The sequence below is a fragment of the Lynx rufus genome, unplaced genomic scaffold (genome assembly GCF_022079265.1).
Source record: "Lynx rufus isolate CCGP_SWC_20201006 ecotype Redwood Valley unplaced genomic scaffold, mLynRuf1.p SCAF_20, whole genome shotgun sequence".
NCBI classification, from domain to species: Eukaryota; Metazoa; Chordata; class Mammalia; order Carnivora; family Felidae; genus Lynx; species Lynx rufus.
The window spans coordinates 17,138,953-17,158,548 of record NW_025814835.1 but is presented as its reverse complement, the minus strand read 5'-3'; the positions used below and the strand labels follow the sequence as shown (position 1 = coordinate 17,158,548).

Sequence of the window (19,596 nt, the reverse complement as noted above, 5' to 3'; positions counted from 1 at the left end):
CTGTGGAATGCTGCTTGTACCATTTATAAATGTTACACCAAAACACGCTCCCCTTGGGAATCAGAAGCCGTCAGGGTCCCATATTGGAACTCTTCATTCTAAGTGTACGTTTTCTAAATAAGGAACCTAGAGTCTGTTACCTTAACAACTTGGCTATCTGCCCAATTCATTCTTTGCTTAAATGGACCCTTGGATCTCCTTGTGTACTTCGAGTTTCTTTTTGCAGTTCTGAACCTCCTTTCCCTACAGAGTTCATTGTCAACTTTTGGGATAGGACAGTGTGCACTTAGATCTTTGCAAAGAGCCTCTCTTTCTTCGCCAGAAGCTTCTGGACTAGCCAGTTGTATTTCCATTGTCACCGTCGCCCCCAAACCTCCTATTTTGAATAGTCCAGCCTTGGTCCACACGATTTGGCTAAGAGGCTGAATCTGAAACTTGGCTACTGCTAGTTTTCCCTATAAAACAGAACATTCTCTTTTCACATCTGTTTCTCCCTCCTACTGTCCTGGTAGATTTTGATGAACGTTTTAGTAGACTCAATACAGTGGATGATAAAGCTGTCCTCGGCCTATGTTTTTCTGGGGGTTTGCTCATTTCTATTCACTATCTTTATTGGAAAGGTAGATCTGGGAGTGCCCAGCATTAGATCCTTTATGAATTAGGCTCTTAGCAGGACACAAATAGCACACTAAGAAAGGTTTAACTTCAAAGCAATTAAGGAAGGGATTATAGCAGAAGGTGGGGCCTGGAGGCACCCCGGGACTTAGCAATGGTGGGGAGCCCTTACCAGCCCCAGGCCTGCCGAGCAGGGCCGGCCCTAGAGCCACGGTGAAGCGAGGAGGGTGCGGGATGGACATTAGAGGGAAGCTCGTTGCCACCCACTCAGAGATTTCCTGCCATCACCTCCCACTGGCCAAAGCCAGTCTAGAAGACAAGCCCCAGTAACCCGGAATATCAGTGTGCTGGGCACAGAGCAGGACAGAGAAGTATGCACGATGCATCTGGGGTACGGGAACATTATAACGATCAGACGCCTAGCACAAGCTTTCAGAAAAGGGCGCTTTGTACTTGTTTCATTGCCTACGTGCATTTTGTCCCCTTATAGGCTAGCTGTTCGCTGCAGCAGGGCACTTTGGATTCCACATTTACTTTTTCTTTCTAATTACTTCTCCAGGTTTATCCTGGAATTATACCCTTTCCTTAGTGGTTATTTTTACCTAAGGAAACAGAATAGCGTTTCCCAGAAAATATTCTTTGCTACTTTCCAAATTCAATTTACGAGGTTAGTTCTGACTCCTAAAACAGCACCGTTTATAATGCGTCACGGTATTTAAAGCAACTGATTATTCAATTTGCTTTGCTATTTTATCACAAGCTGCTTATTCTGGAGCTCTTCTTATAGTTATGATTGTAAATTATACTACCATAGCAGTTCTGTTTCTAAACACAGTCCGTCGCAAGACGACGTACTCATCTAGGGGAACTCTATAATTCCAGTCCACTGTATCACACCTCCAACTCAGTTCCAGAAAGTGGGGGGTTAGTCCAAGAGTAACTTTCTGACCTTCAGGTCAGGTTACGCCAGGTTTAACTCGATTGGGCGTTTCTGGATAATAAACATCAATTTTTTTCTCCTTTTTTTTTTCCTTAAGAACAGGGCAAACACAGATCTGCTGACTGGAGAGGGTGGCCTGATACTGACAAGTCAGGAGGAAGCGGAACCACAAATGACAAAGGGAATGACCCTACCTTGGAAAGGGTAGAAGATGTGTGTCTAAGTCGGGATGATGGGCATTTATCTTGGCTTTGTCGGTTCGCCATCTGACCTCTTTCCAGGGTGGGGGAGGCTGCCGTGGCTCGAGTCTCAGCCAGAGATGGGTCTTCGCTCCTTACTCTGGAAGCCTGAAGGTCCCCCTCCCTGACCCCCAGCAGCCGAACGGCAGGCACAGAATGGCCGCTACTTGGCCAAAACGATGCTTCTGCTTTGACTATTGGGTTAAAGTCGCCAAGAAGCAGGGACACGTGCCACGTAGTCATTCTGGTGGCATGGTGACAGTGACATTCCTCGGCATCTCTTCTTAGCGGGGAGCTGGTCTGCCTTCAAGGAGCCGCTGGCCTGTTTGGGATCCGGGCAGTGCTGTCATCACGGTGGGACATTTTCAAAGCCCGGGCTCTCGCTTCCCTCTGAATAAGACACCGTCGAAGCAACATGACAATATCAGTTGTATTAGAAGAGACTTGGCCAAGGCGAACAGAAGGGTGTGCGTGTCGATAGCCGTGAGACCCCAGCAGACCTTCCCTCCCCACTTTCCTGTCACCTCACCAGCCTCGTGTCCTGCCTCATTTCCCTTGCCCCCCAGTTCCTGTGGCGCCCTGTTCGCATGCCTTTCCCAGGGCCTGCCACTGGCTGTTCCCTCTGCTTGGCATGCCCTTCCCTCAGTTATTATTTCCACGAGGGCCTTTTCCTTTCTCTCTGGTTTGTTCAAAAGTCACTTCCTCAGAGAGCCTTTCCAGGTCACCTTGCTATGACCCAACAGTGCACACCCACTGGCCTCTCTCCGCTCCTTTTTCTTTTTTATTTATTTATTTTTAAATTTTTTAACGTTTCTTTTTTAAGGAGGGAGAGACAGCACAAGCGGGGGAGGGCAGAGAGAGAGAGGGAGACACAGAATCCAAAACGGGCTCCAGGCTCCGAGCTGTCAGCCCAGAGCCCGACGTGGGGCTCGAACCCACAGACCGCGAGATCGTGACCTGAGCCAACATCGGATACTTAACCGACTGAGCCACCCCGGGGCCCCTCTCTCTGCTTCTTTACCCAGCGGTATCTCTCCTCCCGGCACTTAGCACCCCTGACATCACATCTTACTTGTCAACCGTCTGTCGTCTTCTGGAGCTTTTGCGCGAACCCTGCCTGCTTTGTAATCTGTGGCTACGTATCCTTTCCTCAGAAGAGGCGTTTTCCATTTTGCAGCCTGAGAGCAGCAGGTGCCGGTTCTGTTTTCTCCATCAGGTTGATCCTTATTCTTGTCGGCAAAGACAAATCCTCGTTTTCTCAAAGCCAGTGCCAGATGAAGGCGGCCGAATGGCCTTTCCTGGAGAGCTAGTTACTTGAACGAGATGACGGTGGCATTAATGGTGGCATCAGCTGATTGCCACGGCCGCAGGAAAGGATAAAGACCTGCTTTCAGGAAGGGAAGGCATTCCTTCTGTTCAGGTTCCGTGTTTACGCCCAACACATCGCCTTGCGTGAAACAGGTGCCTACAAGGTCATCCTAAAACAACCACATTCCCTTGAGCCTCGATCAGTCATAATTTTATTTCTCAGAGATTGGGACAGACATTAGAAGAGTCCTGAGCTATTACCCACAAGGTAAGAGCTTCTTTTTCCTTTTTACATACGTGGGATTTTAAGATCTTTTTTTTTTTTTTAATGTTTATATTTTGAGAGAGAGAGCGTGCAAGCGGGGCAGGAGGGGGGGCCGAGACAGAGGGGGACAGAGGATCTGAAGCAGGTTTTGCACCAACAGCAGACAATCTGATGTGGGACTCGAGCTCATGAACCGCGAGATCGTGACCTGAGCTGAAGTCAGAGGCTCAAATGACTGAGCCATCCAGGTGCCCCTTAAAGTCATTTCAGATGGTTTTTATTGTTAATGATTAAAATGTGGATGTGTGGGGGTGTCTAGGTGGCTTAATCGGTTAAGCTTCTGGCTTCGACTCAGGTCATGATCTCACAGTTTGTGGATTCAAGCCCTGCATTGGGCTCTCTGCTGTCAGCGCAGAACCCGCTTCAGATCCTCTGTCTCCCCCTCTCTCTGCCCCTCCTCTGCTTTCTCACTCTCTCTTCCAAAAATAAACATTTAAAAAAACGTGGACGTGGGTTCTGCTCATTATATTTCCCCCGGTTGATGAAAGCTGGAGTATTTAACACAATAACAAGAGCAGAACCGCTCCTAGTTTGAGTGACTAGACCATGGACAACAAGGTGGAAATCAATTCTGGTGTCAGAGATTTTTCTGTTTAGTCATTCTTTTTATTATTATCATTATTATTACATTTATTTATTTTTGAGAGACAGAGTGAGACAGAGCGTGAGCAGGGGGAGGGGCAGAGAGAGAGGGAGACACAGACTCCGAAGCAGGCTCCAGGCTCCGAGCTGTCCGCACAGAGCCCGACGTGGGGCTCGAACCCCCGAACCATAAGATCATGACCCGAACCGAAGTCGGACGCTTAACCGACTGAGCCACCCAGGCGCCCCTCTGTTTATTCATTCTTAAATTTCCAAATGACCTAAACCTCTAGTGTCATCCAGCCTCCTCCACCACCCTTATTTTGAAATGTAGGAAGATAGTTAAGTGCGGGAGATACGTTTGGACCGGAGAGCTCTAATAACTACTAACTCACATTGTTCGTGACTCAGGACCTCCCATTTAATCCTAGAAAACAACTGCTTGAGCCATGATTTTACAACTTCACAGATGGGGAAACTGAAGCAGTTAATCCCTGACCCCTTGTTTCTGGTGCCAGATTAGGTCCCCTTTTTAAGTAGAAGTTGCTGTTCTCTCCGTGTCGCTCCGGGTTGGCTGTTATCTGTCATTTATTTTGCATTGAACTTTCTACTTCGATTTAAGAACAACTTCAGACGTGCGTAGTAACAAACCAACGCCTTGATGGCAGACAATAATTTTGAAGGAAGACTCGGAAGGTTTCAAGGTCAGAGAAGACCTTCAGGGTCAGAGATGACCTTCAAGGTCATTGGTATAAGCCCCATGGGATGCTGGACCTCTTCTCTAACACCCTCATCCGGGGTTCATCCAGTACTTGACCGTTTCCCAGGTTGGAGACATCTATACTGTATAAAAGAGCCCTGTTCATCTTTGGAGAGGTTGGGCTACTAGAAAGTTCTTTTTTATTGTGTTAAGACTGTCCCTTGGTAATGTGATCTAATCTATTTTTTCAAGAAACGAATTTTTAAAAAGATTTTATTTTAAAGTGTATTTATTTTTAAGAGAGAAAAAGCACGCTCATGAGTCAGGGAGGGGCAGAGAGAGAGAGAGAGAGGAAGAGAGAGAATCCCAAACAGGCTTCTCGGTATCAGCACAGAGCCCGACACGGGTTCACGGGGCTTGAACCCACAAACCGTGAGATCGTGACCTAGACTGAAATCAAGAGCCAGCCGCTTAACCGACTGAGCCACCCAGGAGCCCCTCTCCTAGTACTTTAAATGTATTATTTAAATCTCAAAATACCTCCAAGAGGTCAGGACCATTATCCCAAGTTTCCAGATGAGGTAACTGGGCAGAGAGACTGCTGGGGTCACCCAGTAGGTAAGGGTCAACTTTGCTCTCGGCTAGCGTGTAAATTGCCTCTCGGAAAAGCATGAAAAGGGCAGAGTGGCTGCCCTCATGGAGCTTCCAGGCTGGAGGAGAGAGAGACACAGAGGTCAGCAGTCCTCAGCGTGGGGAGGTGAGGAGAGTCTGGAGAGACCATGATGGAGCACAGAGAACAGGCTCCTCCCCTCACCTGAGGGAAAGCCCAGGAGGATGGACTAGAAGAACCTACTTGGTAGGAAGGTAATGCCTAAGAGGAGCTGGGCTTGGAGTCGGGCACCAGGGACAGGGCACAGCATTGAGCGCAGGAACGTACGTAAGGACGGGCGCTCCGGTCCGAATGTTTGCGTCCACCCCCAAATCCGTATGTTGAAATCCTAAGCCCCAGAGATGATGGTGCTTGGGAGCTGGGCTTTCTGGAGGTGATTGAGGATGGCGCCTTCATGAATGGAATTCGCATCTTTATAGAAGAGATGCGAGGGCGCAGGGAGAAGGCTCTGGGGGCGACCGCCCCGGAAGGGGCCTTCGCTGGAACGCGACCACGTTGGGTTCTCGATCTTGGACTTCCCAGCCTGCGGAAGTGTGAGAAGTGGATTTCTGTTGTTCACCCAGTCCGTGGTGTTTTGTGACAGCAGCTCCAGTGGACTCAGACGAAGGGTAGAGCTCTGAGATGCTAGAGGCTTCCGTGGGGCCACTGAGCAGGAAGTACAAGCAAGTCACAGCCACCCACAGGTGTGAAACGAGGTTTGCTTCACGTTTGAAATGCAGTTCGGGAGATTACTATCCAAAGAAAGGCTCTCTGGAAAGAGGATATTTACACCACGCGAAATCCAGGGCCACGCATTTGACGTGTTCTTCAAGTAGGTGAGTAGCGCTACCCTGGTCTCCTGTGGGCATAATGTCCTTCCCAGGATGTGTGCTCTAAGCCCCCACATGAGGGTGCAGGAACTTATTCGTCCCCCTGTAACGCCGTCTCTTTCCGCGGGGGAGTTCATCACTCCCCCTCCCACATCCCTTTCAAGTCCGGCAGACCCATCCCCAGACACATAGGGTGTCCAGACCATCACGAGGAAGCCCTTGCTGGCTTCTGATTTATCCGAGTGTTTTATAGGTTGAGTTCACAATCGTTCTTGGAAAAAAACCACATACTGCCACTTAATATCCTCGGTAAATTTTTTAAACCCAGAGAAACACACAAGACCATCTAGCCAGGGAAAATCTAGCATATCCGTGTTAGCTGGCAATGTTAAGCTGCGTAGCTAAAGGAAGCCAGGTGCTCAGCGGCCCCCATATCCACAGTGCGAGTTTAGTGAACAATAACAAGTTGTGTATAAATCGGTTTCCGTGGTTTGCTCATCTCCGCTGCTTTGCAGGTGGCTGAGGACACACAACTTGTCTGTGCGTGTTAAGGACGGAGCAATGTCACATTTCCCCCCAACATATTATAGACGAGTGTTTCATAAATATAAGCCTCCTTGTCTAAGAGGGGAGTTTTATCCTGACAGGTTAAGGGACAATGATGGTCCTGACTTTGTTCTTTTGTTTTCTGTCTTTTCAATTGCAATTACCTTTTGCGCTCCCTGCAGGAAACATTTCTCTCAAATGCATGCAAGACACTGACGAATTCCTTTCCGACTTGAATTCAGTGGCGCCCAAAGAATACGCTCTGAGAAGTAAGTAGGTTTTTCTGTCCTGTTGGGTAGGTGAACACACAGGGCAATCTGAGGTTTGCGCGGGGAGGAATCTAGAAAACCTCTTGATAATTAAAAACAGAACCAAATAGGGAAGACAGGACGAGCCTCAATTTACATGATCGTTCCAGGAATCAAGGAGGGAGGAGGAATTTTTATTGCACAAGGCCATAGAGGAAGTGGTATTTAATTCTAGCCAGAAGGGATCTCATGAGGACCAGCTTCTTAGTAAGATGAGAATTGTTTAGAAGTTGTAAGATGCTCTGCTGTCACCATTACTGAAGTTGGTAACGTTTTACTGTCACAGGAGATAACTTTATTTCTTTTGCTAGATGTTGAGTCTGGTTTTGATAATGAATTACTTCATTACAGTATTTAGGGAACAAGTTGGACCCATTATGTACTTGACAATAAATTTTGCGGAGTGTGTTGGTGAAGGCACTGGCCCAAGCTGGGAAAAGCTTGACTATAGCCAAGCTTCTTTGCCTGTGATAGGGACAGACTTCAGGCCGCCATGATTTATGGTCTGTTAGTTTCCCAAAATTACTCTCACAGTTAAGGGACCCATTACCCTCCCGCCAGAAAGGGGCAGGAAATCAGATTCTTTCTCAATGGGGTAACCTCTCCTGGAGAATGACTCATTTGTGATGCTGATGGAAACCACTAACAAGAAGAAAAGTAAAAACTCACTCTTTCCAAAGCCAGAAAAACTACCATGGCAGTTTCCATTTCCGTTTGAACGCATGACTAATTTATTTTGTACTGGAAAACAGTAGCAAATACACATCATAAAGATAAACAAATGTTTTGATCTAATATTGGGCAATTCAAAATAGCACCCGATTGGAAGCGATTGGCATTTTACACTGGATTGTGTGTCCCGACATCTAAGGAGACGTTGGAAAAAATATCAATCCAGCTAATTCAATGGCCATCTTAAAATCCCCTTTTGGAATTATGTTTTGCTCCCACACTTGCTGAAATCGACAGGGAACATTCTGACCAACCCGGGCCAAGTCCGCCGGCCAAGAAAATCCAGAAGGCACAGGGACTGGCTGAGATTACTGGTGATGAGGTGATGGCATATGGCGTCATCATTAATCACAACCTCGTTTAACACTTTATTTGCCTTGGAAGTCACTCTGGTCATGTACCAACAATGTTCTGTCCGTAGGGGCCTGCAAATTGAAAATCTTTTTTTTTTTAGGTAAAATAAGTTTCCCTGAGGGATGCCCGATGGCTCAGTTAAAAGAGCATGAGACTCTTGATCTCAGGGTCGTGAGTTTGAGCCCCAAGTTGTGTGTAGAGATTACTAAAAAATACATACATACATACATACATACATAAATAAACTTAAAAAAAAAAGTCTCCCAAAGGTGAATGGCCCAAGAAAGAATCAAATGATTTATATAAATGGGATAGATAATAGATAACCACGCCTTAATTTAATAGACGGATGCTACCTGTGGTTGTTTTAACTGATTTTCGTTGTAACGCACACAGAAAACACGGGATGTCGTGGCTTTGACCTTTTGCCCGACAGTTCTGGGCACCGGTTGTGGTTCGGACCTTCCTTCTCAGCATGGTTTTCCTGACAGTCATGTGGATGGAAAAATGATGAGTCAATACTTAGAGAGCACTTTTCCATGGAGGACGGTTCCCAGCCTGGGCGAGGGATGTCTTACTGAGTCCGGGCGGCCCCGGCCGTGAGCAGGGCGTTGTCTCTGTCTCATAAATGAAAAAACCGAGCCACAGAGACGTAACGTATCTTGCCCAAAGTAAGGGGTAGAGATAGAATGTGAGCCCTCGTTATCCGATGCCCAAGCCTGAGTTTTCAATCACTGCCTAAGATAAGCCATGAGAGAGACAAGAAAAAAAAAATAGTGAAAAAGGATGAAAGTTGTAGAATGTATGCGGTATGAAAAGGTGTCGAACGTGCCGGTTAAGGTGCTGTGTTGCTCGGGGAGACAGGTGTATGTATGTAGGGCGGTGGAAAGGGATAGGGAAGAACGATAATCTCCAAATCGGGTTGGACGTTGCCTCGGAGTGGGAGCCCGTGAGGCCGGGGATGCGACTGGGGTCCCGTCAGATTTCAAATGGGTCACGGTTCACTCTGCAAGCTGGGCAGTGGGAACCCTGGTGTTTTTTATTTTCTTTATGCCCTTTGAACGTACTAAATGTCACATAGTGTTTTAAGTGTCCCTCCCCAACCCAAAGTGTGGAGATGACAGTGTCAGGATCTTGGAAAATGGGCGGGGGTCTGAGGAGTCAAGTGGGGGAGAGAGGGTTCACGAAACTCTCAGGCAGGGATGTTGATCTTGTAGAGGGGAGCCGGAGTCGTTCCTGGTCCGAGCAGGGGAGAGGCTGACGTTAGAGCCGGATGCAGAGGGAAGGATGCATTGAAGGGTGTGGATGAACCGTCACGTCACGACCTGAGCCGAAATCAAGAGTTGGACGCTTCACAGACCCTTGGTTTCGGCTCAGGTCACGATCTCGTGGATCGTGGGGTCGAGCTTCGCATCGGGCTTGCACTGACAGCACGGAGCCTGCTTGGGATTCTCTCTCACCCCTCTCTCTCTGCCCCGCCCCCGCGCGCGCTCTCTCCGTGTCTCTCAAAATAAATAAATAAACTTAAAAAAGAAAAAAGAGTTGCGTGCTTAACCGCCGGAGCACCCAGGCCCCGCTCTCGTCCTGTGTTTAAACTCCGTAACCCACTGCCTGCATTCATTCCCATACGGACATCGCACCCGAAGAGATCGCTGGCCTCCTCCTCCGGGTTAATCGGTTTTTTCCTCTCAGTTGTCTTTCTCCTCGAGCACTAGGGCATTATCTGCCTTCCTCCTTAAATGCATCTGTTTCTAATTCCGAGACGGTCCCCTGTCTGGGATGCCCTACCTCCACGGTGATCACTCCCCTCTCTCTTCCCCTTTCTCTCTCTACCTGACCACGTGCATCTTTCCACTTGTGCCTTCCCTCATCGTACTTTGGGGTACATGAGGCACATTTTAGAGACAGGCCGTTGGCCCGCAGACATTGTGCTAAGCTGGCGGTCCTGACATCTGAGCTCTCATCCGTGGAGGCCAGTAACCAGCCGTGTGCTTGGTCTCGCCCAAGCGACGTTACTTTGCTATTTTTTTTCAAGGTTTATTTACTTTTGAGAGAGAGGAGGGGAAGGGGGAGAGGGAGAGGGGCAGAGAGAGAGGGGGACAGAGGATCTAAAGCAGGCTCTGCGCTGACAGCAGAAAGCCTGATCCGGACTGGGACCCATGAACCAAGCGCTCATGACCTGAGTTGAAGTCGGACGCTCAACCCACTGAACCACCCAGGCGCCCCCCACTGTGCCAGACTAGACTCTCCTCACCTGTGACATGGAGAGGCTGTGTGTCCCAAACTCTGGCAATCGGCAGCAGCTTTAAAAATGTTTTGATTCCCGGGGGCGCCTGGGTGGCGCAGTCGGTTAAGCGTCCGACTTCAGCCAGGTCACGATCTCGCGGTCCGTGAGTTCGAGCCCCGCGTCGGGCTCTGGGCTGATGGCTCGGAGCCTGGAGCCTGTTTCCGATTCTGTGTCTCCCTCTCTCTCTGCCCCTCCCCCATTCATGCTTTGTCTCTCTGTGTCCCAAAAATAAATAAAAATGTTAAAAAAAAAAAAATGTTTTGATTCCCACCCCCAGTCTGCACTGGCTTCCAAGAGCCATTTGTGAAATTTTCGAGCCGGTTGTCAGACACGGTTACTTTTAAGGGTTGAATCACTTCAGGTGCCAAGTAAATGAATTACGTTAAGAACAAAAGTAACGCGTACTCAAAGTTCACCACTTCCTGATTACCTTACTACACTTCACAATTATCCGCGCTCTTGAAGATGCTTGCACCTGCTGTGCTCGTATGGCGGGAACGTGCTGCTACGCTAAGGCCCATCGTCTGCCAAACTCACGTTCAGGAGCTTCAGGCTGGGGGCTAGTCAACTGTGGCTTAAGTATATTCACTCCAGAAGTTGGCAGACTTGTCCAGAAGTCAAGTCAGGGCTTGCTCTAGTGTTTTTGTTGACCATCTGGGCTTAAGAAATTGATGGAGATAATGTCACAAGTGCACGTTCAACTTAAAAACATGTCATGTCTGTGCCATTACGTTGTAAATAGCACTTGAAAACTGTCACCCGATGCAGCAAAAACATTGCTCACGTCATTGACAATGGAGTGAAGTTCTGACATGCATCGTTCTGGTTTCACATCCGTATTATTCATTCGTGTGGACAAAAATATCACCCAGTATTCATGTCCGGACTACACTCATTGGTCAAAGGAAACCACAGGTTGGCTACAGGTACTAGAGTTTGGCAAACATCAGTGAGAGTCAATGAGCTGTATGTGGAATTAATAATAAGGCGTATTGTTGATTTCATTGTTATTTGGAATTATTGGAATTCCAATAATTTGGAATTATTTGGTGTGTTATGGGCTGAACCCCCCAAATTCATGTGGTGAAGTCCTAACCCCAGTACTTTGTTTTTAAATGTGACTCTAGGGGAACCTGGGTGGCTCAATCGGTTAAGCATCCCACTCTCGATTTCAGCTCAGGTCATGATCTCACGGTTGGGAGATCAAGCCCTGCGTGGGGCTCTGTGCTGATAGCGTGGAGCCTGCTTGGGATTCTCTCTCTCCCTCTCTGTCTGCCCCCTCTCCGCCCACCTCTCAATAAGTAACTAAACTTTAGAATGTGACTCTATTTGTAGGTAGGTCTTTAAGGAGGCCATAGATGAGGTGAAATGAGGTGATGAGAGTGGGCTCTAATCCCGTCTGACTGTTTCCCTTCTGTAAAGAGGAGTTGAAAACACAGACACCCCCCCCCCAGAAGGACCAAGTGAAGATTTTAGGGAGAAGACAGCCATCTACAAGTCAAGGTGAGAGACCTTAGAAGAAACCAACCCTGTGGAGACCTTGATCTTGAACTTCTGACTCCAGGACTGTGAGGAAATCCATTTCCATTGTTTAAGCTGCCTCATCTGTAGTATTTTGTCATGGCAGCTGGAGCAAATTAATACAGCGCGCCACACATCTTTTGTATCGGCATAACTTATAATAATCTCTCTATATGATATACAGACACATTCTCACTTGGGGTAGACAGCCCTTTATGAGACATCTACCACCGCTGCTGGAGCCCCTACCCAACTGCTAGCTGAGCCTCCAGGAGCTGGACCTAAGAATCTAAATTTCAAAGAAGCTTCTTGTGTGATTCTGATAATTGTGATGACTGGCTGAAAATCGGGATGTCAATTTTACCGGTAATTACTGGTAAAAACTTAAGTCAGACAAGTTCCCAAAAGTAGACACAAAAACCAACCCCCCCCACCCCCAGATTAGTTGGTGAGGGCTGCTGTAACGAAGTACCACAAACTGGGGGGCCTAAGCAAGAGAAATTAATTTTCTCACAGTTCTGGAGGCTGCAAGTTCAGGATCAAGGTACCGGTAGGGTTGGTTTCCTCGGAGACTTCTGTTCCTGCCTTGCAGATGGCTGATGACACCTTCTCTCTGGTGTCACTCCGTGGGTCCAAATATCCTTTTATATGGACACCGACCGTGCAGAGCCTGACGTGGGGCTTGAACTCACGAACCTTGAGTTCGTGACTTGAGCTGGGACCAAGAGTCAGATGCTTAACCAGCTGAGCCACCCAGGCAGCCCTTAATCACCTTTTTAAAAGGCCCTATCTCCAAGGATAGTCACAGGCTGAGATACTGAGGCTTAGGGCAGTAACAAATGAATACCGGGGGAAACACAGTTCAACCCATAAAGCTCCGTAAAGCCCATATTGGACAGTTCCAAACTCCAGAACTGTCGGATAATACACTTATGTTGTTTGAAGCCACAAAGTTCTGGTAATGTGTTACAGCGGCTGTAGGAAACTCATACAAATGTGCAGGAAGCTCACTGTCACTGGTTTGGCCACACAGCTCGGTCACCACTTTCTGTTCTATGCCCCCCATACCTCCTTGTTTTTCTTGCTGTGTTTTAAATATTGGACCATAGTATGGAATGGTGAATTTATAGAATTTAGTGAATATGTGATGCCTACTAATTTAGCATTCATTTATTTAGAGCTGTGTCTACATATCCATATATCCCTTTGGGTTGTTCTACTCGGGGACTTCTTTTGGCTTTATGTATGTTCTAGAATAGTGATTTCATGTCTCTTGTCTGAATATCTTGTCCTGTCCTGTCTTTTCTCTGGAGGAAGGGCGCCTGGAAGCGAAGGCCTGTGGTTTACGCCCTTTTATATAGGCGTTTGTTATACATGTGTATAATTTAATGAGAAGATGACCAGAATACATAATGGGAGCTCTATTAAAAGGAGATATTGAAGTCATATTCTGGTTCTTTGGTCCGAGTAGACACCTGGTTGGCTATTTCCACAGGTCTTTTGCCATGGCCCAGCAGGTTGTCTGATTCTCCATATAAAGAGATGGGATCCCATCTCTTTGTAAACTTTTCACACCTTCCCCGAACGCACGGCTGCTCCCCAGGCCCACGGCGTCCCCTGCCAGGTCACACAAGCATCTTTGGCTTGGATTAGAATACCCACTTGGGGAGTGTTGTGGGTCGAACTGTGTCCTCCAAAAAGACCTGTTGATATCCTAACCCCTGGTACCTGTGAATGTGATCCTATTTGGAAATAGGGTCTTTGTAGATGGGATCAACTTAGAACGAGATCATGCTGGGTCAGGGAGTGCCCTAAGATAACGGCTGGTGTCCTTGTGAGAGAGAAATTCACACACAGAGAGCCACAGGGACCATTGCCGAATGACAGAGGCAGAGATCGGAGTGATGGACGCATCTACAAGCCAAGGAACACTAAAGATCGCCAGCAACCGCCAGAAATTAGGAGAGAGGCAGGAACAGATTCTCCCTCAGAGTCTCCAAAAGGAACCAACGCTGCTGACCCCTTGACTCCAGACTTCTGGTCTCCGGAACGGTGCACAATACATTTCTCTGGGTATAAGTCACCCAGTTGGTGGAAATTAGGACGGCTCCAGGATACGAACACAGAAAGCGATGGGCCCCCAAACACACCCTCCAGAATAAAAAAAAAAAAAAAAAGCATGCATCTATTTCTGAGATGAAAAACAAAACAAACAAAACAAGCTGTCTCAGGTAGGTCCTGGAACTCATTTCCTTTGACATGTACCGGGCCGACCCACGGCCGTTTCATTCAATCCACCCGGACCATGGCCCTTCGGGGGGAGCTATTTCTACGGAATCCAAACTGTGCTCGGCATGTGGAGACCCTCCTGGGTTCACGTGATGTCTGCGTGTTCCTGCACTTTATCCCTCAGGGACAGAGTCGGGGAGGGGGGCCTCTGGCTCCCAAGCAGTCTGCAGGGCTTTTCATTTCCTGTTTTCTCTAATCTCATAACATCCTTGAAATCGTCCACAAGCAGCTGCTTGTGCTTTAGCCATGTTTAACCCTTCAAGTCCCTTCTCCCTGGTCCCTATGTCACGCTTCTCAGGCCACCCTGCTGGCGGGGTCGCTGGGCTTCTTCCCCTGACCGCTGACTCCCTTTGGCTTCGTCTTTTCCCTCTTGGAGCGGTTATTTCGCGTCTCCTCCGTGTGTCTCGTCTTCTCTCCTGGAAGGCAAGGCTCGGGGTTCACACCCAGTTCCAGGAGGCAGTCTGTAGGGAGGCACTCACTGGGCTAGCCGGTCACTGGCTCGAGCTGAGCCTCTGTTCTCTTGTCATCATGGGGGGACTGACCGTCCACTTGATTTGGATTCTCAGACGTGGCCTGTCGTCTCACCCGCCTGTCGGTGCGGAGGGCATTTTACTCACGGTCAGCCCCTCCACCGGCGCTAGAGACAGGGACAGGAAAGATGCTGAAACAAAGAAAATCTTAGAAAAAGGGTGACACGGCGGGTTTCACTGAGATCTCTAGAGTAGCTGGGTTTCAGACACATCCATGCTGGGGCAGGCTGAAACGCGGGCCCCCCAAGGACATTGACATTCTAGTTCCTGGGACCCGTGAATGTGAGAAACTGGTCCTTGCCCACTTGAGATGGGGAGATTATCCTGGATTATTCAGATGGGCCCTAAACGCACTCACGTGTGCTCTTAGGAGCGGGGGACAGAGCGCAGAGGAGGAGGTGATGTGACCATAGAGGCAGACATCGGGGTGATGTGGCCTCAAGCCAAGGGCTGCCAGCAGCCATTAGAAGCTGGAAGGGGAAAGAAGAGATTCTCTCCTGGAGCCTCCGGAAGGAGTGTGGCCCTGCTGACATCTTGAATTCTGCCCAGGGATACTGATTTTGGACTTCGGGCCTCCCAAGCTGTGAGAGAACAAATATCTGTGGTTTTAAGCCACCAAGTTTGTGGGCATGTGTAATAGCAGTCACAGGAAACTAATACACCTGCTATTCTTGTTCTCCAAGATGAATAGCTGACCAGACAAAAGGTGTTTCCAGAAGGTGTTTGTAAACAGCTGCTTTAGGAACGTTGGATATCAGATTGGTAGCACATTCAGATCTCTTTCTAACAAGGAGATCCTGGCAACAGAGAGCTAGCATTTTATGTGTATGCCCTGTATCATTAGCCACAGTGCAAGGGCCATTCAATTCTGGTTTTTAAAATTCTCCAACGTAACGCAGCAGTCTGGCAGGTGCTTAATAAATATTTGCTGTTAAAGCGGTAGATGATGATTGCTTTCAAGGTTTATTTGTGGCTTAGCATTCTAGAATCTTCTGCCGCCTTCAGCTTCGTCGTATAAGTGCAGCCATATTTTAAAATATGAGACCACTGACCAGGGTCTGTCTTTCCTCCGTTCAAACCCAGAAATGAATCAGCTCTGCATTTCGATGTCCACATAGCATCACCACCATGTGAGAAGGCGAATTTGTCTGCCGATCAGTCCAGCAGAACTGAAACGAGTTGTTTCTCATCTTTGGGAAATGAAAACGTGGCACGGCTGCCATGCCATTTGAAGTAGCAGGTGGGATTTATCATTAGTTTATTCTATCCCTCCCTCCCGAGACAATCACGATGTATTTTTATTTGGACGGGACCAAAGGCCCAGCATCTCCGGTTCCTGACAAAACCCGATTAAGCAGTTAGAGGGCAAATTGTCCATTTGAGTTCATAATCAGAAAGGAAGCAAATGCAATTGAAACTTTGCACAGCATACAAAATAACCTTGGCCAGAAAGCCATAAATCCAATCAGTTTACAAGGCAGGCAGAACACCAACGGGAAAAAAACAAAAAAGGTGGAATTTAATCTTCTCGAGCGGATTAATTGGGTATACCTCTACATTTGTCCTTTCGAGTCTTATCTGGGTAGAGTCAGGCTCAGTATCGACACCTCTCTTGTTTTTATCTCCTCTGACCCTTTTAGTTCCAGATCCTTAAACTTCAGGCTGCAGCATTTGGGATGCTCAGTGATAGAGAAAGGGATTGGGGAATCAGCTAGCTTATCTATAATAAATACATCTGGCTTTTTAAATGGTCGTTGGTTTTCTTGACACACGGAGGACTTCAAAATACATTCATTCATGGAGCTGGATTTTGGGCATTCGAATTTAATTTTTTCAACGTTTAATTCAATCCAGCAAATGTTCATCGAACTGCTCCTCTGAGATATCCATTAATGGAAACATGACCCCTCCCACACAGCGGGGACAGACAGGTGAACCATTCCACGCCGTTTAGGGTGATACACTAAGCAGGAGTCTGGACTGCTTCCTGGGGGGAGACCGTCCTCCCGCTGAGACGCAAAGGATGATTCAGCATTTGCCAGGCAGACAGGAAGGAAGGACATTCCAGGCAGAAAAACAGACAAGTGCAGGCCTGGTGCATTCTGTATAAAGGAGCAGCGGAAATGGGTGTGGGCGTGGGAGGGTGAGCCCGGAGAGGCAGGTCCGGTCACGAAGGGCCTTTTAAGCCACCCTCAGGAGTCGGGAATTAATCCTAAAGATCAGAGCAGTGGAGCCTGCCTACACAGAGCATCACCTGGGAAAGCTTTAAAAACAACTAATGCCCAAGATCCACCCTGACCAGTTAAGCCACTCTTTGCGAGGGTAGAACCTGGGTCTTATTTTTTAAAGATGCCCCAGGGGATTCTCATGTGGGCCCAGGGTTGGGAATCACAGCTGTAGATAAGAGGTCTGCCGTTTTCCCCTCTAAAGGACCAGATAGCGAATATTTCAGGTTTGTGGGCCACATAGCCTCTGTTGCAACTGCTGAACTCTGTATCTAGAAAGCAGCGTTAACAACCCGTAAGCGAACGAGGTAGCTGTATTCCTATAAAATTTTACGTACAAAAACAGGGCCGCAGAGTGCCAACTCCTACTCCAGATGATGAAATAAATACCACTGAAGAATTTTTTAAACAAGTATATTGATTTTAAAACTTTGTTTACATATACTGTATTTCCTAAATAATATATGAATCTATTCTTCCTGTAAAGGAATCGAAATAATACAGAGCTTCATTATTTTTTTGTTCCCTCCTTTAATTCTTAGTCCCCTTCCTGGATGATAGCTCTTAGCAATGAATGTATATCCTTCTAGAACTCTCCAGAACTTTCTCCTTGCAGTTTTGTGTACGTAAGCCTGCAGAGATGTTTCGTTTTATAAAATTGAAAAATATATTTATTGTTCTTGAACTTTTTATTATTTTTTTTTAATTTTGAACCTTTTTTGAACCTTTTTTTAAAATCGAGTTTATTCATTTATTTTGAGAGAAAGAGAGAGCCTGCGCAGGGGCGGGGCAGACAGAGAGGAAGAGAGAGAATCCCAAACAGGCTCTGCACTATCAGCACAGAGTCTGACTTGGGGCTCGAACTCATGAACCACGAGACCATGACGTGAGCTGAAATCAAGAGGCGGACGCTAAACCGACTGAGCCACCTTCAACTTTCCCCCCCCACGGAATAGTATGTCTTGGTGCGTTTCCCACAGCAACAAATACAGATCTACCTCATCTTAGTCGTTGCAGAGCATTATAGAATATGAAAGTACCATAGCTCATACAACCTTCTCCCGATAGAGGTTGAACTACTTGACGTTGCTGACATTAAACTGTTTTTGTCCCATGCGATGGAATTTTCACGTGGCTCCCCCTAATAGTTTGTGTCTACTTTTTTGCCTCGAGAGGCCTTACTGCTACGACCATCTTGCAATCGCGTGTTCACACAGGTTTCCCCGGGGCCGATTCTGAGACGTTGAATTGCTGGGTCCCTGGGGAGATCAGTTAGAAAGGAGTCTTTGGTTAAACCACAAACACCAACTCTGGCAAGCTTCCGCAGAAAGGGGAGTTTACTGGCCGACTACGGGGCAGCTCACAGGGTGGAGAAGGGGGCCAGTGACCTGCTGGGCCCAGAACTGGTCTCTAGAGCAGTCAGGTCCAGACAGATTCCATGGCCGTCGGTGCCCATTCTACAGCCCCCCAGCCCACTACCAGTAGATGAACGAGGCCCAAGCTTTGATCTGGGCCTTGACTCACTCACTCTCTGCACGAGTCCTGGGAGAGGGTTGACCTCCTGTCACAGAGAGTGGGAGGGCAGAGTGATAGCGGCTTCCAAGGACCCCGTCAGCCTCTGTAGTGACGGGAAAAAGCACCTTGGTTTTCTGTCAGGACTGCATTAGGTCGGGGAGTGGTAATTCTCCCACGTCCAGGTGCTGTTAGGAGGGAGAATAGCTTTTAAGAGGCCAAATCGAGAGACCTGTTTCTTCACATTCTCACTAACAGTAATTATATCAACCTCATCATTTTGTAGCCATTCGATGGGTAGAAAAGAATGAGGCCTAATTGTGGCTTACTGGTGAGACCAAACGACTTTCGCATATTTATCGGTTACTTGGATTTCCTTCTGTAAGAGTTGCCTGTTTATATCCTTTGCAAATTATAAATTAGTTTCTTTGACTTTTAAAAAATTACTGATTTATAAGGGTTCTCTATATAATCTGAAAACATCCTTTGTCCAAGTTATTGATCCAGTAAATATGTCCTTCTCTGAGAGTTACCTTTTAACTTTGTTCATAGTGCCTGGGAACAATTTTCTTTTTAGTGTTTATTATTTGAGAGAGAGAGAGAGAGACAGAGACAGACAAGCAGGGAAGGGGCAGAGAGAGAGGGAGACACAGAATCCGAAGCAGGCTCCAGGCTCTGAGCTGTCAGCACAGAACCTGATGTGGGGCTCGAACTCACGAACCGTGACATCATGATCTGAGCCGAAGTCGGCCGCCTAACCGACCTAGCTACCCAGGTGCCCCTGTAGTGCCTGGGAACAATTACAGGGAGGGGAGGGACATGGTCAGTCTTGTCATTCAGGCAGTTTAGCTTAAAAGACGGTTACTGGCTACAAATGGCCGAGTGGATCGCCAGCTGTAAGGTTCTGAGTGTGGTCAGAGATAGAGTCGCCCCCAGAAGAGGCAACAGCCTGGAATCCTTAGCACCATTTAAAAGAGGCCAGTAAGGGGTGCCTGGGTGGCTCAGTCGGTTAAGTGTCCGATTTCAGCTCAGGTCATGATTTTACGGTTCATGGGTTCGAGCCCCACGTCGGGCTCTGTGCTGAGAGCCCGGAGCCTGGAGCCT

At 47.7% G+C, this 19,596-nt stretch overlaps 1 protein-coding gene across 1 annotated transcript in view; it reads left to right on the top strand.

The window, feature by feature from the left end:
• Positions 1-6,846: 6,846 nt before the first annotated feature.
• LOC124517025 (O-acyltransferase like protein-like) overlaps positions 6,847-19,596 on the top strand; it is a 63,302-nt gene continuing 50,552 nt past the window's right edge. Inside the window, exon 1 of the mRNA XM_047086213.1 lies at positions 6,847-7,003. Within this exon, the coding sequence (XP_046942169.1) occupies positions 6,847-7,003 (157 nt within the window). The remainder of the gene's footprint in view (positions 7,004-19,596) is intronic.